This window comes from Mus musculus, chromosome 12 (assembly GCF_000001635.26).
Source record: "Mus musculus strain C57BL/6J chromosome 12, GRCm38.p6 C57BL/6J".
Classification (NCBI taxonomy): Eukaryota; Metazoa; Chordata; class Mammalia; order Rodentia; family Muridae; genus Mus; species Mus musculus.
In genome coordinates, this window is record NC_000078.6 from 71928333 (window position 1) to 71943794 (window position 15462).

The 15462-nt window shown below is 43.4% G+C and overlaps 1 protein-coding gene across 8 annotated transcripts in view; it reads left to right on the forward strand.

The window, feature by feature from the left end:
- Window positions 1-15462, forward strand: part of Daam1 (dishevelled associated activator of morphogenesis 1) — a 161427-nt gene that overhangs the window by 97383 nt on the left and 48582 nt on the right. For all 8 annotated transcript variants that reach the window (XM_006515643.4, XM_030246636.1, XM_030246637.1 and 5 more), the window contains 2 exons: window positions 8227-8298; window positions 13841-13935. In XM_006515643.4, the coding sequence (XP_006515706.1) occupies window positions 8227-8298; window positions 13841-13935 (167 nt within the window). The remainder of the gene's footprint in view (window positions 1-8226; window positions 8299-13840; window positions 13936-15462) is intronic.

Genomic DNA, 15462 nt, shown 5'->3' on the forward strand with positions numbered 1-15462 from the left:
GTAATTGTGGCAGTGGTCAAAAAATACACTAACATTGGCAGTAGCACGACCACATGACCGTCTTGTAAAGTGACAGTGGAGAGATGATTTCCTGAAGTTGACTGCCTGCCCTTGGCAAGCTTCATATAGAGTGTACATTTTGTTCATGGCTAGGAGTTGAAGGCAGGTGTTGTGAGGACCAAAGGAACCAACAGTCCAGGGAGCCCGGCTTTGGGAACTTCTTAGTCGTCTTCCCAATAAAAAAGAGTAAATAGGAAGAATTAGGGGTATATATAAGAATGTAAGGGAGCTAATGTGCTATACTGTGTTCTAAATTTGGTTTATTTTTCTATAAAGTGTGTTTTTATTTTTTGTAATTTTAATTAAACTATAATTACATCATTTCCTCCCTCCATCTCTTCTGTCCTCCCCCTTTATTCTTTCTCAAATTGATGGCCCCTTTTCTTTGATTATTATGGTTACAAATACATGTATACACGCATGCATTACATACATGCATACATACAAACATGTGTATTGCATAAATATATAAGTACAACCTGCTATGACCATTTAGTGCTTGTGTGTATATGATTTCAGGACTGACCACTTGATATTGGCTAACCAGTTATGGGATCCATCCCTTGTGATGGTTTGAATGAGAATGGTCCCCTTGGGCTGTATATTTGAATGTTTGATTTCCAGCGATGAGCTTTTTAGAAAGCATTGGAAAGTGGTCTTGTTGGAGGAGGTGTATCCCTGGACGAGGGTCTTGAGGGTTGAAAAGCTCACACCAAGTCCAATGTGTTCTCTCTGTGGATAAGACGGAAGCCCTCAGCTGTTGCTTCAGCACCACACCTACCTGTCTGTTGCCAAGATGGCCAAGGACTGAACTAACCCCCTGAAACTGTAAGCAAACCCCCAATTAAATGCTTTCATTTATAAATTGTGTCTCTTCACAGCAATAGACAAGTAACTAGGAAACTCCTAGAAAAAACTCATTCTCCATGTTGCAGCAATCACCAGTTGCCTGTACTTCTCTGTCTAAGGGTATGATGAGACTTCTACCGACCCTGGTAGCATAGCTATTGGTACTTGCATTGTTCAGGTCTTTTTCAGGCAGCCATCTTGTTGTGGAATCATGCATTTGGTCTCCCTGTCATTTCTTGGAAGCAATCTCATAGCAGACGTCCTGGTCCTCTAGCTCTTACAGCCTTTCTGTGGTCCTTTTCTAAGATGTTCTGTGAGCCGTGGGTGTCAGAAGCCACTACTATACCATTTGTCAAAGTAGGACGGAACTTCTTCAGAGAATGAATGAGTTTGGTGTGGGAGTGGACTTTACATGCATGCAGATAATGCTTCTCTAGAAAATGTTGAGGTTACTAGACAGGGTTCAAACGCTTTGTGACTTAATCAATCCTAAGTTACAGCAGACATTGCAGAGGTAAAGTAGTGTCAGGGAGAAGAGAAAGCATGGAAAGTAATCGGTGACCATGTTAGGCTTTTGATGTGCTTTAGCCCTCTTGAAAGCTGTGTCAGGTCCCGGCCAGCACAGATGTCAACACACTAAACTAGTGTGCCACCTCTGTCAAGTCACCTGTTCATGTAAATAAGCTATTACTGAACATGGCATTTCCCATTTGTGTATGTTTCTGCTATGGCTGCTTTCCTCTCACAGTGTGGCAGGTGAGCAACAGTGACTCTGTCCTGTGCAGAGCCTGAGATACACCTATCAGGCCTTTTAAAGCAGTTTGCTGACCCTTTGCCTGCTGGTTAGCCCAATGCTGGCGTGTTCTGATAAGGTGTCATTGATACTCATTTATGATGGAAGAGACAGGCTGCAAAGTTACTGCCGAGGCCTTGCACCTACCTAGTGTATCCCCATTGCCATCTGCTCACTGACCCTGGTCTCAACACTGTCACCAACTCTTTGTCATTCATATGAGTTTTCTCAGACTCCTGAATCATGGAGGCAGACTAATAGAGTAGTCTCAATCCATCTGTCCTTTTCTGTCCATTTTTCTGTTAAACGTTCTAGACACAAAATGGATTACTTAGTATTCACTGTATTTATTAGTCTGTAGAACTAGGTTCATGAAATTAGAAAATATAATTACAATTTCATGCAAGAAGGTGGCTATTCATTAAATAAGGGGATTTCTTAATCCTATATGTTTTCTAATGGCATTTCCCTTACACACGGAATTGATTGTGTTGTTTTTAGTTGCTTTTCCTATACAATGAAAACCATTGGAATAAAATTTCCTTCAACTACTCTGACACATCTTTGGGTTGCATCTCTTGATTAAACGTTAACCTATTCCACTCTTGTTGACACCATCATAGCATTGCACATTGCAGGATGTTTTAGCCACTCTAGGCAGGGGAAAGTGTGTCTTTTTTCCTTTACATATATTATCTAAGAACCTATGGCTTTGACAGCTAACTTGCAGCCTCATGGCTTTAGTTGGCTGAGTAAATGTTGCTTCAGCTTGTGATTAGTGTCCTGGCGAACAACCGTAGACCATGCCATTCACAGCTGGTTATCCTTGTGTAAAGCCTACTCTGGGCCTTAGTAAGAATATTTAATTTGTATTCTATCATTTTTGAAACAATCTTCCTAAAGGATCCTATAATAATTTCAAACAAATTTACATACTTATACTTAAAAACTTACTTTTGTGATTCTACTTTAAATTCCATTTATAGACATAAAAGACTTCAGCTGCTACCAAAGGAATATATTCATGCCTCTCCCTCTCCATATATCTGCCCCCCCCTTAATTATTTGCTATATAGCGATGCAATGAAAAATCTTGTGACACATACCCTTATAATTGTGAGTGAACAGAATGGACTACATTTCTGAAAACATATTTAACTCAATTTCAAAGGCTACTGTGCTTCTTATATTTAAATGGCTACTGTCAAAATGTAGTTGATCCTCTTTTGTTCAGGCTCAGCACTAAGCACGGCTCCCGTTAGAGACAGTGTCAGTATGCTCATCATAGCTCACACCTATTGAGCTTGTGCTGTGTGCACTTTCTCCAGGGCTCTGGTTTGTATTGGATTTGTGTTTCTGTGTGCTCACAATGACACTGTTGTGAGGCAGTCATGTGAAACTAAAGACACACAGCAAACCTCACAGTGAGCAAGTGATGGGTGTTTCACCTCCATGCCTAGAACACAGTCAAGTTGGAGGCGCTGGTGAGGGACAAGTCTGAGTTGTAACTGTGTGCTTATCGCAGAGGGAGTGAGACTAAGAAGCAATGCCAAATGACCCTCCTGGGCAAAGTGATGTTGAGAAAGACACAGACACTTGTGCATTTAAAAAGACTAGAGGAAGAATCCTTGACACTGACCTGAGATTTTAATGAAAATGTTCCATTTGGAGACGACATGAGCTTAGAAAGGGTATCTTCACCCCCTAAGGTATCTGGATTTTACACACACACACACACACACACACACACACACACACACACACACACACTCACACACACACTCACACACACACACACTTAGGGTAATAAGGAAAAGAGGTTAAACAAGTCATTTCAGGCTGGAGTTAAAGGCAAAGTGTCAAAGGTGAGCTCTGTCCAGCAGGAAGTCTCAGCCATCATCAGTGTCCTGCTATCTATCTCTGAAGGCCTCTAACAAACAGGAGGGATTGTATTAAATGACAAGACAGCACAGACGTGGGTGGCTACTGAGTGACAGTTGGGCTGACGGTTGACAATGAATAGTTCTGCCACTGAATCACTGGACAATGTAAATTTTTACAAGTTATTGACGTTAGAAGTTGAGTCTCGGAATTAAGTACAGTAGAGGTTGTGCCCCAGTGATGTCTCACTGTTGGACTCTTAGAGCTTGTAGGAACGTCAGAAACATTCTCCTGTTTTTGAGAAAAGGAAAACAACCCCAGATATATTCACACTTACCCAAACTGTCACCTGAGTCAGTAAAAAAGAAGTCTATAGAATTACATCTTAAGATGGCTGGATTAGTGGCCTACCCATCATACCATCTAAAAATCAGTAGCATAGATATATATTCTCAAAAAAAAAAAAAAACTAGAGAATTTAATAAATTCAGACACTTGTTTCTGTTCTAATTATTTAGCAGAACTTCTAAAGATAATTCCCATAAACTAAAGTGTGTGTGTGGCATTTTCAAGAGGCAGCCAAGGTCCTATTTTCATTCTGCCATTGTGTCACAATACAATTTTGGGGAGGACTCATTTCAATTTATAGACTAAATCAATCAATGAGGGGTAGTCAAGGCAGGAACGTGTAGGGAGGCCTGCTCACTATCCACAGAGCGTCACCTCTGGCCAAGTAACTCACTTCACAGGCAAAGAGGCATATGGGTCTGGAGTTTCTCAAATATTCTCCATGACCATGAATAAATATTAATAAATAAAAGGATTTACTAAGTGCTGGCTAGGACCGTGGATACTGGCCAATACCATACCAGAGACTGGAGGTGCTCATCAGAGTATGGTACTGAATTATATATATTACTTAGGAGCTTATAAAGAAAAAAACCCACGAGGCTGCATACTTCCTGCCTACGTGTAATCAAGCAGACACACCCTGTGCGATTGAGGGCAACTGAGCTTGTACACAGAAGTAAAGGCACAAGGTTGGTTATCTTCCATGCACAGCAGCCCCAGAATTCCAGGACATTGTCAGTCCCTGTGCACATGGGGTTTATAGGTTACATGCCTTCTTGTTTTATAGATCTCTTAAACACAGTAATTTAAACTTAAAATATAATGTTAGTCGTCACACAGAGGTAAGCAGGAAACCCAGAAGAGTGCTGCCTGTTGGCACATTCTCAGCTGTTTCCTTGTACAGCCTAGGACCACGTGCTCAGGAAATGCACTACCCACAGTGGCCAGAGTCATCCTCAATCAGTAAACAGCCAAGGCAGTCCCCCAGAGATGTTCCACAGGCCAGGTAGATCTAAGGAAGTCCTCAACTGAGGTTCTATGGCGATTATTTCTAGATTGTGTCAAGTTGACATTTGAAGCTGACTAGGACACAAAAGTAGATTTTAATGTGAATTGTCCTTTCTTTGAGTAGACTAAAAAGAACATCTAATATGAATCCAGGATTTGTATTTACTTAGGGCAACTTCTCAGTGTCATGAACTATGACTTGTCTTGGGGACCTTATTTTGTTTTCTAGATAGATCTTGCTACCGTGCCCAGATTGGCTTCAAACTTATGATCTACTTGCTTCAGTCTCCCAAGTGCTAGGGTTATAAATTTGATCTATCATACCTCACTACATCTTAAGAGAAAAACAAAACAAAACAGAACAAAACAAAACAAAACACCTCTCTTTTTCACAGACAATATAGTAAGTTAATATTCTTGCTTAGAGAAATGTTGTAACAGGATTGGAGAAGAAGGCAGCGAAAATAGGTTTAGTTGAGTGCTTGATGTGCTCAGTGTTGCTGTTGGTTCCGTCCCGCATGCTGCAGCTAAACAGCCTTGACCTTCCCTGCTTCTTCTTTAGAAGAAGGAACTAGAGCTGAGATAGGTGGCCCAGAGGATAATGTCAGAGGCACAGGACATACTTTCTCTTTAGCAGGGACACACATGCTGTCAGGAAGACTATACAACTTAGAAGTGTCTTCTCCTTGGCATGTCTCAGTGGCCTGGGTTTTTTATAGGATGTTCACCCTCTTCCCTCCAACTCCCACCCAGAAGAGCTGCTTGCTTGCTTTCTGACTCCTCAGTGAGAACTTTAACATTCACTCACGCTAGAGCACAGACTCAGTCTTGCATTCCATCCGGCGACTGCTGCATCCTTCTGTGTGTAAGGACCAGGACTGCACAGGCAGTCAGAGGTGCATTGCCAAAGGGAAGAGCGCCAAGAATCCCCCTGCCTACTACTCCCAGAGCAGTATCAACCAGTGCATTCATACATGTGGCACTTGTAATTTTCTCAGCACCGAGGCACCAGAAGTGAAAGGAGCCCCATTTGACTACAATGTCTACTCTTAACTGTTAGTATTATTCAAACATTTCAAAGTACAAAGTCTTCCTTCTATGCACTAGTCTTCAGTTTCTAAAATAATCCCTGTTTTGTATCCAGGACTGTGGAGCTTACAACAGATAGGCTTTTGTGGAACCTTGGACATAGGACTTGGTTTTGTTTGCTTTGGAAATTTGCCCTGATTTGGGGAGAATAGAAAGATCTGGCACCTTCTATTTCATTTTATAGGTTCAAATACCATTGACTATCACTGAGGGTTTTGGCTTGTTAAATACGTTAGTAGCAGCAGGCTTTTGCTAATTTTAGTGCTCCTTCTAAGAGGAGAGCTGGGTTCAGCATTTATTCTGCCACTCTAGCTCTTTTATTAATGTGGTAAATTATAGCCAAGAGCCATTCTTAAAACTCATCAGGCTTTCTGAATGTTTTTAAATCACAAGAGTGTAATCCTGCCCAACTTCAAAGCCACTGCTATACCCGTGACCCTCATCTGTGTCCCTTGCTGCCCACTCAGGTGGCCCTGTAAACAGCCATTTTCCTTCTTGTTACTGCTTGTTACTGCTTGAAAATAGTTTTTTGTTTGTTTGTTTGTTTTGTTTTTCGAGACAGGGTTTCTCTGTACAGCCCTGGCTGTCCTGGAACTCACTCTGTAGACCAGGCTGGCCTTGAACTCAAAAATCCGCCTGCCTCTGCCTCCGAGTGCTGGGATTAAAGGCATGTGCCACCACGCCCGGCTTTTGAAAACAGTTTTGAACTATATTTCTTTGATCACCTAAGCAGACTCACTTGGAAGTATCTGCCTAGAGACAGTGGTGTGTGTGTGTGTGTGTGTGTGCGTGTGCGTGCGTGTGCGCGTGCGCTCGCGTGCGTGTTTGTAGGGCGAGTAATGGTGGCTCATAGCTATAACCTCAGCACTTAGAAATCTGAATCAGGAGGATCACTCTACAGTCCTACAGTTGAGACCAGCCTGGGTTACAGAAAGAGGGAAAAAGGGAGGGATTTTTAGAGATAAGGTCTAAGCCTAAAATTAAAAGCTCCTCCTAGAAATCACTCTTCCAAGGCCCAATGCATGAATGTTTGGATGGATGGATGGATGGATGGATGGATGGATGGGCTGCTGAAACTAAAAAACTGAAGCCAGCAGTATAGCAGTAACTCCTTGGGCATCAGACAGCCGCTGTGTGTACATGGCAGTGTCTTCTCCTTGGGTGACCCATTATATCGGGGTGCTCTCTTAATGGAAAGTCCTGGTTACAGGAATACCTCTCTCAGCACAAAGGTGTGCGAGATTGTGGAAGCCAAGCACAGCGTGCCTCCTGGCTGAGCTTGCTGTGTCTCCAACAGAGACTACAGCTGACAGGGAGGTCCAGGTTAGGCGTGTCAGTGAACTCCATCCACAGATGCGCCAGCTGTTTTGGCTCAAGGTCACCTGGGTTGTGAGACACATCTAGCTGAGGTGGGTTTGGGTTTCAGGTCTTTTTAGCAGACACACACTCTATTTCCTTTCCTTTCCCTTTTTCCTTTCCTTTTTTCCTTTGCTTTCCTTCTTTTTTTTTTTTTTTTTGGTTTGTTTTTCAAGACAGGGTTTCTCTGTGTAGCCCTGGCTGTCCTGGAACTCACTCTGTAGACCAGGCTGGCCTCGAACTCAGAAATCCGCCTGCCTCTGCCTCCCAAGTGCTGGGATTAAAGGCGTGTGCCACCACTGCCTGGCACACTCGTTTTTCTAACATAGCTCCTGAGCTGGGTCAGCAGGAGACCTGTGCCTGGGACTAACATGTGTTCTCTTGTTAACTCCACCGGTGTCAGTAGCCCCTTTCAGCCACATCAAATGAAATCCTACTTCACAATGAAATCTAAATAACTGATAGAAACAATCTAGTCACCAACTGGCCATGTCTCTGGCCACTGTAAAGACAGGTCTCCTTCACTCTTGAATTTCATACAGCTGTGACATCCCCATGTAGTCCTCAGTGTGACATGAGACCTAGAATATCCTTCTCAGTACCATTATGTCACTAAAAAAAGAAAATGTTACTCCCTGGCGTGAATTCAATTCCCATGTACCCTTTAAGTAGATGACCCGATACTGTAAAACAATAAGTGTCTCCTGTATTCTCGTGGCTTTGCAGACCACCATCATGATGCACAGGACATCAGCTCTCTGCTGCTCCATGTGGGCCTCTGGTAATGTGTTACCTTGTCACTTTTTCTTACTTTGTTTTATTTCTTTTCATTTTTGTAGGACCAGGAAGAAAACAAGGGAGCAACCAGTTGGCCCGAGTTCTACATTGATCAGCTCAATTCCATGGCTGCTGTAAGTATTACTTACATTCTGTGACAGCCTAAAATAGGGTACAGAGTACACAGTTGCACAATGAGCTTGATTGAGTAAGCCCTTCTGAATGCTGTTACCTTTCCAAATTCCATTCCAGACACTCAGTGTTTGAGGTGTTGGGGACGAGGGGCTGAAAGGTTGCCTAGTGAAGTAACTTTTCTAGTGTGTTTTAAATAGAATCTACACACACTAACATATGATTGGTCTTAATGTTATAAGAGGAAATGCCATTTGAAACATGGCTTGCATTCAACTTGGACTTGCTGTTGCTGTGACTAATTATTGGGAGTGTTGCAACAACACTCCTGTGGACTGTAGGCTTTTCTAACAGTTCTATGACCTAACTGTCCCTTCATCATGTTCATACCCATCTCCCTCTCTCTGGGAACTTAGCTCCTTCCTGACTTCCTGATCTCATTGGTGGCCGAGAGGTTCATATACAGAATCATAACATGACTTGATAAAATGCTGTAATAATCAGAATGCTCTAGGGAAAGCTGTGATCTATAGTTAGCAGTTAAACTGCGTTCTCAGTATCTGAGTTCTGGCCTCTGAGATGTTAGCACTCTAGGCAGCCTGAACATCATCTATTAATCATAGCTAAAATTCACAACAGAAAATAAGTCACCAGCCTTTGAACCTTAGTAGCTTAAATCCTGTTGCCATTGATGAAAACTGAAGGTCGAAGTCTTTGCCTCTCATGGCATTCTCATGATTTTCAGAATGGGTTGTATCCAACTTTAAGTTGATAATATGAAATAGAAGGCTCTACTCTCCCGAGTGCTCTACTCTCTGCTGCCTCTACCCAGGTCCTCATGGAGAGCTGTCTTACCACTCCAAGACCTTTAATGTGATCTAGGTTTTATTGCTACTCCCACTGCAAAAGGTAAAAACCAACCCGGATCCATGAATTTGCTGCTCTTATTTAAGTTCTGCAGGGCCTTGACTTTCAGTTTCTTCCTCTTCTTTCCTGTTTCTTTCTTATTCTGCTGCTGTACCTTGAGTAATAAACAGCCTGTTAGGTGTGACCAGGACTGCACAAATTATAGAAGAAGCCACAGAAGCGTTTGCCTTGAGGGTTTATAGGAGAGGAGAGGGGGAGGGGGAGGGAGAGAGGAGAGAGGAGAGAAGGAGAGGAGAGGAAAAGAAGAGGAAAGGATCTGAATCCCACATCCACCAAACTCCATTCCATACACTGCTTCTCCAGCGATGAGAAAATGGGGACACTGGTGTCTGTGGATGAGCTAACAGAATGGGAGGGTTCTGAAGACTGCAGGGACTTCTCTGTGTGTCCACCCAAGTAATAATAATTTGGAGCCATTCACCATTTCTTGCATGTAGAGGTTGTTTGTGAGTTCTTGTTCCTGACTGTGAGGAAAAAGGGACTGTCAGGCAGATTGTCCCTGGGTATAATTAAGCTGGCACTGTTTGATGGGTAACAAGAGAAGTGCTAGGGTAATGAATTCTCTGCCCTGAATGGAGAAGTACTAAGTAGTGTGGATTTTCCTTTCCTTGGATATGAGAAGTTGTGTCAAGGGTAGGCTTCTCCTTGAGTTTCAGGATCTTTGATATGTCTGTATGCAGCCCTTCTTCACACTCCTCACTTCCTCCCCCCGCACAGCGATTTGCAGCATTCTTGAGTGGACTATACTTTGTTTGGTTCCTAATCTAAAGTCTTCCCTAGGACATCACAAGGCTGTTAGATTGTGAGACTTTGCCATCCTTTACATGTCAGACACCTGGCACAGCTTTGAAATGCTTCGTCCATTAGGCCTGAGGCAGTATCTTTCTAGGGTCAGAGATAAAGAGCATTGGCTGACCGTCAGTTAGCCAGAACTCAGGCGTGCTTAAAGAAGCAACAGCAGAACAGCAGTAACAGCGGAGACCCTGCTGAGTCCTCCTCCTCTCATCATCCTGGATGTCACTAGTCCTTGCTGCCTGTAGTCCTTGCGTAGTTCTGGCTGCCATCTGTCCTAGACACTTCCCCACAGCACACAGCAAAACCCTGAGACACTGTCCCTGGGGACAGCGATGGTACGCAGTTCCTCCAGATCCTTCAGTGTCCCGGGAGCAGATCTCTGGCTGTGCCTGGGGAACTGATGAAGAGGCATTTGTGCACATTGTCATCATCTGTCAACTGCAGCATCAGTGGCAGCTACTATTGAACTGCCTCATGTGACAGGCAGTACTGCCATGCTATTCATAGAGTCTGAGTCTAGAGGCAAGTCACCTTGCCCAAGGTCATCATATTAAGAAGTGGTCATCTAATTAGGGATTTAAGCCTTCTCTCTGAACTCAAAGATAACCTCACAATTAGTGTCTCATTCTCGGCTTTGACATCTGTGAGGTACGTGGTCTGACTGTGCTGGAGAAGGAAAGGCATCTGCCTTCTTCAATGCCTCTAGAGCCTGATAAACATGGCCCAGGCTGAGAACAGCCACACTTGCTGTGGAACCCGCCTTTTGTGGAACGAGTTAAGTTACACTACACAGGCCTCAGAACAGGAACGCTTTGCTCTTTAAAGGACCCCTGAGTTACCTGTCAGCTTCTAAAAAGTCAAAGAACGTATGATAGAGGAGAATGGCCTAACAGGCTTTAGGACTGGAGCTTTGGGGAAAGATGTGACTCAACGTTTGCCTTGCCCAGTTCACATCAAGGAAGTAGTTCAGACTAGAGTGGTTCTGATCCACACTGTGCCACATCTGTATACTGAGTCTCAGTGTACATCTCAGCAGCTTTCCCTGGAAGGCCCTTGCCAGTGTGTACTTTGTCTTTTGCTGACGCCACTTTTGCTGAGCAGACACTTGGACCATCATAATACCTGCCCTGTATGTGTAGCAGTGCATACTACTTGTGTGCCTTGGAGACTGACTCTAGAAGTTTAGGCTTATCGTCATTATCAGCTGTAAGTTGCAAGGAAACTTCTAAAGTTTGAACACCTGAGGGTTTCTATAAAAAGCAGCATTGGGATGGCAGGTTCATCTATTTCTGTTACACAGATGTGATCTCGGATCCAAATCTAATGGTTTCACGTTCAAGAATGACCATGACCCTTCTGATTTAATTAACATACAGTTATTTCATGTTGATGCTATTGATGGAAAATAATAATGATGATGATAATGATGATAATAATAATAATAATAATAATAATAATAATAATATAAAGTCTCTTGATGATTTGTGAACCCGAGATAAAAATCTTCCCTGCGTTAGGGAAGGGAGTTCCAATGTAGTTTTCTGAGGCACTTCATAAATCTCCCTACTCTAAGAAAGACACCACCTTGAGTTCAGCGTGGTCTTAACAAAGTTAATCTCCAAAAGAAGGAGCTATACCTATTATAAAGGCCTGATTCTAAACTGCAGATTCAAAGCAATTACTGAGACTCTAGAGAAGCCTGGCTGCCACAGGAGACTGAATGCCCTTCACAGGTTCACCCTGAGCTACAGGATGGCTCTCACGGCAATTTGAAGAAATGCATTGCCTGTTTCTGAACATAGCTTCTTCATCTACAGTGACAGCTGCCAAGACACATCAGCAGCAAAAGGACAACTTTAGCAGAACAATAACAACTTAGAAAAAAAGACCCTCCTCTCCCCCAGCTGCCATAAATGACACTGGTTATTCATTTGCTTTAGGCCTGACACTTTTCTTCTCATCAAAAAGTCAAATTAGGTTTTAATGAACATATACTTTACGTTGGTGCTATTGATTGAAAAAATAGTAATAATAATGTCTCTCAAGATGATTTGTGAACCTGGATCATCGGGTCCCCAGAGAACCGCCGAACTTTCCTCTCTGTGTGGTCACCAGAGTTGATAGCAGATAAGGCCACGGAGACAGGAACATGCGCTCAGAGCACGTAAGGGCCAGTGACTCTGTGGTAAAGGCTTCTGGGCTAGACATGGGGCAGGAGGGCTGTTCTAGCATAGCTTGGCCGTCATGGATGAAAAGAAGAGAGAGATGGTAAACCTTGTGGGTTTGGGGACTTGGTGTCACCTGAGGACTCAGGAGATGGGACTTTAGCTTCTTTCCCCATTGCTTTGATAAAATACTCTGAGAAAAGCAACTTAAGGAAGAACTCCCAACTCACGGCAGCAGGAATTTGAAGCAGGTAGTCTTCCCACAGTCACAGCCAGGAAGGGAATAGAGAGTGGCAGTCCTCAGCTTCCTTTTTCCACTTACAGTCCACTATATCCTGCCCAGAGTCCTCCAACATAAACTAATATACTCAAGATAATCTCCATAGGCATGCCTGGAGGCCTGTCGCCCAGGTGATTATAGGTTCTGTTGAGCTGACATTTAATACCAACAGTCATAGATATATAACATGTAACGTACAGCATCCAGATACAGTGAGAGACCCTCTCAAGACTATGGCCACTCGGGTTGGAGAGATGGCTCAGAGGTTAAGAGAACTGGCCACTCTTCCTTCCATAGGGCCCAGGTTCTATTCTTAGCACTCACATGGTGGTTCACAACCACGGGTAACAGCAGTTTAAGCCATCAAGGGATCTGGTGCTCTCTCCTGACTCCCTCAGGGATTGTATGCACATGGCATCCACATATACAGGTAAAGCAGCCATGCACATAAAATGAAAAGAAATACTTTTAAAATAGAGCAGGGAACTCGATCAATCGATAGATATTCTCTTCTGGTTTTGTGGCACCTGAACCATAGATACATACGTGTAGAACCACACACACACAAACACACACATACGCACTAAGTAAATAAATAACTAATGTCACTGAGTCTGCTTATCTAGAGTCTTGCTCCTGCAGCATCAACATTGCCTGGACAGTTTAGGCAACTCAGGCTTTCTCAGAGTTGCCAAGTCAGCCAGGGGTGAGGCACTGCCTTAGGGGCTCTTGGCATAGTGTGTGTGTGTGTGTGTGTGCGTGTGTGTGTGTGTGTGTGTTTATGCCACCTATGTCTTTGTGTCTCTCCCTCTCCCTCCATCCTTCCGTCTCTCCCTCCTTCTCTTCCCTCCCTGTCTCCCTGCTTCCATGCCTTGATTTCTCAATGATGTTGGATCTCATTAAGAATTTGTATTTACTCGGAGAGTAGAGTCTATCTTAGTATCAGATTCAATTTATTACTTTAAATTTTTTTGAAGTAAAGAAATCTCTTTCATCTTGATTCTGATTTTGACTAACTCTAGTGGTCCTGTGGGGAAATGCCTGTGTGTGTTGCCTGCTGACCCTTAGTTTACAGAACACTGCACCCAGTTACAGGCCCAGCTTCCTCTGTGTCAAATACAAATGGTGATATCTGCATTGGGGCATTGTGATGCAATAATTATACAAACATTTGTGTAACTTAACCTCCTTTAAAATGTTTAGACAGTTTATTAAATTACCATTTGCAGTTTTAAAATCTAACTTTGCATTGTTCTTGATGTTGTTCTATGTTGTTCTGTGTTGTTCTATGTTCTTACTGGTTGATTTTCTTTGTACAAATTATTTCCAGTAATTACACCATAGTAACGAAGAAGTACCGTCTGTTTTCTTTTATAGAGGAAATCTCTGCTGGCTTTAGAGAAGGAAGAAGAGGAGGAGAGGAGTAAAACCATCGAGAGTCTGAAGACAGCACTGAGAACCAAGCCCATGAGGTGAGGTGCCTCCCTTGGGTAGCACAGCACCCACTCCTTCCCTGTCCCTTTGCCTGCCCTCTCTCTCTCCCTCCCTCTCCTTCCCTCTCCTTTCTCCTTCCCTCTCTCTCTCCTATTTGCTGCAATGGTCAAACCTTGCTGGGACTCTTAAATTTAAAAGCACGTAACTGAACCATAGGTAGCCACTTGGATCACTGAACGTTTGATAAATGCTTTCCTTTTAAAAGAGATGCAGACAGTGCCTAGGATGGGCAACCTTTCTAACAGAGGGGAAAGGAGAAGGGGAGCGAGGAGAGGGAAGGCTAGAGCACAGGGATGTCACGGCCATCAGTCATTGCTCTTGGGAATGTCAGTGCAGCCATTTGGGAATGGAGTAGGGTAGCTAGTCCCTCAGCGTTAAGCATAGTACTGTCACATGACCCAACAGCTGTCCTCCTAGGTGTGTAGACAAGGGAAATGGAGATTGGCCCCAAACACCTGTCATGGTCATTGTCAGCCTTACTCAAAGTAGCTTTTTTTTTTTTTTTTAAAGTAGAAGCAGCCCATGTCCCCATCAGCTGACAGATAACATAGACCATGGGATATTTTTTGACCACTAAATTGTGCTCTTTAAATCAATGAATTTTATGGCATGTGAAGTGCATGTCAACAAAACTATTATTAAAAATAAAGATGGGTTGACATTCTGGCAAGGAGTGAATTCTCTCTGATAACCATTTCCACTCCATGTCTCCTACACCATCACTGCCCACTGAGGTCTCCAGGGCTCAGTGAGGTTTTGAGGGTTTTACAGGTTGCATTTCATTAACACTAGTGTCAGGAGTGAAGGGTCATGAGGTTGGGTCGAATGATATATTCTGTCTTTAGTAATAAAATGCAAACTTAAAAAGATGTCCTGAGCACCGCACAACCACTTGATGGGGGTTATCCAGGCATGAGGACGAACTCCCCACTTCTCAGCCTGTTGTGAACTCTCAGAAGCTGAGGAGTACAGAAGCTCCTTGGATAGTCAGATAAGCAGGGTGTGTTATCTCTGCACTGGCCCGGGGCTTACACACGCACACACACACACACACACACACACGTACGCACTCACTGTGAATCCTCGTCTACTTAACAGTAAGGGTTCTAAATAGTGATAAAAGTAATTCACAATGAAAAGCCTTGGCTCTTAACCAGTTTTATATATTAGGATTCCACGTAGCAGGTCATATAAAAGAAGGCATTTGCTATAAAACACCCCAGGAATAAAAGCAGTCATTTGTCTGATGAGCAGTAGAATTGAAAGATTCTGCTCTTTGGCCAGAAGGGGCCATGGTTAGGGCAATGCACCAATATGTGCTGCGGTGACTCAGATCAGCAGATGACTTTTAGCCGAGCACAGGAGAGACAGTCCAGCGATGGGGCTGGAGCTCAATGGCAGAGTGTTTACTTGGCAAGTGTGAGGCCATGAGTTCAATACCCAGTGCCAGGGAGGGGAGGGAAATAGGTATCTGCTGAGCAACTGCCACTTTCCTGGCTTTGTGT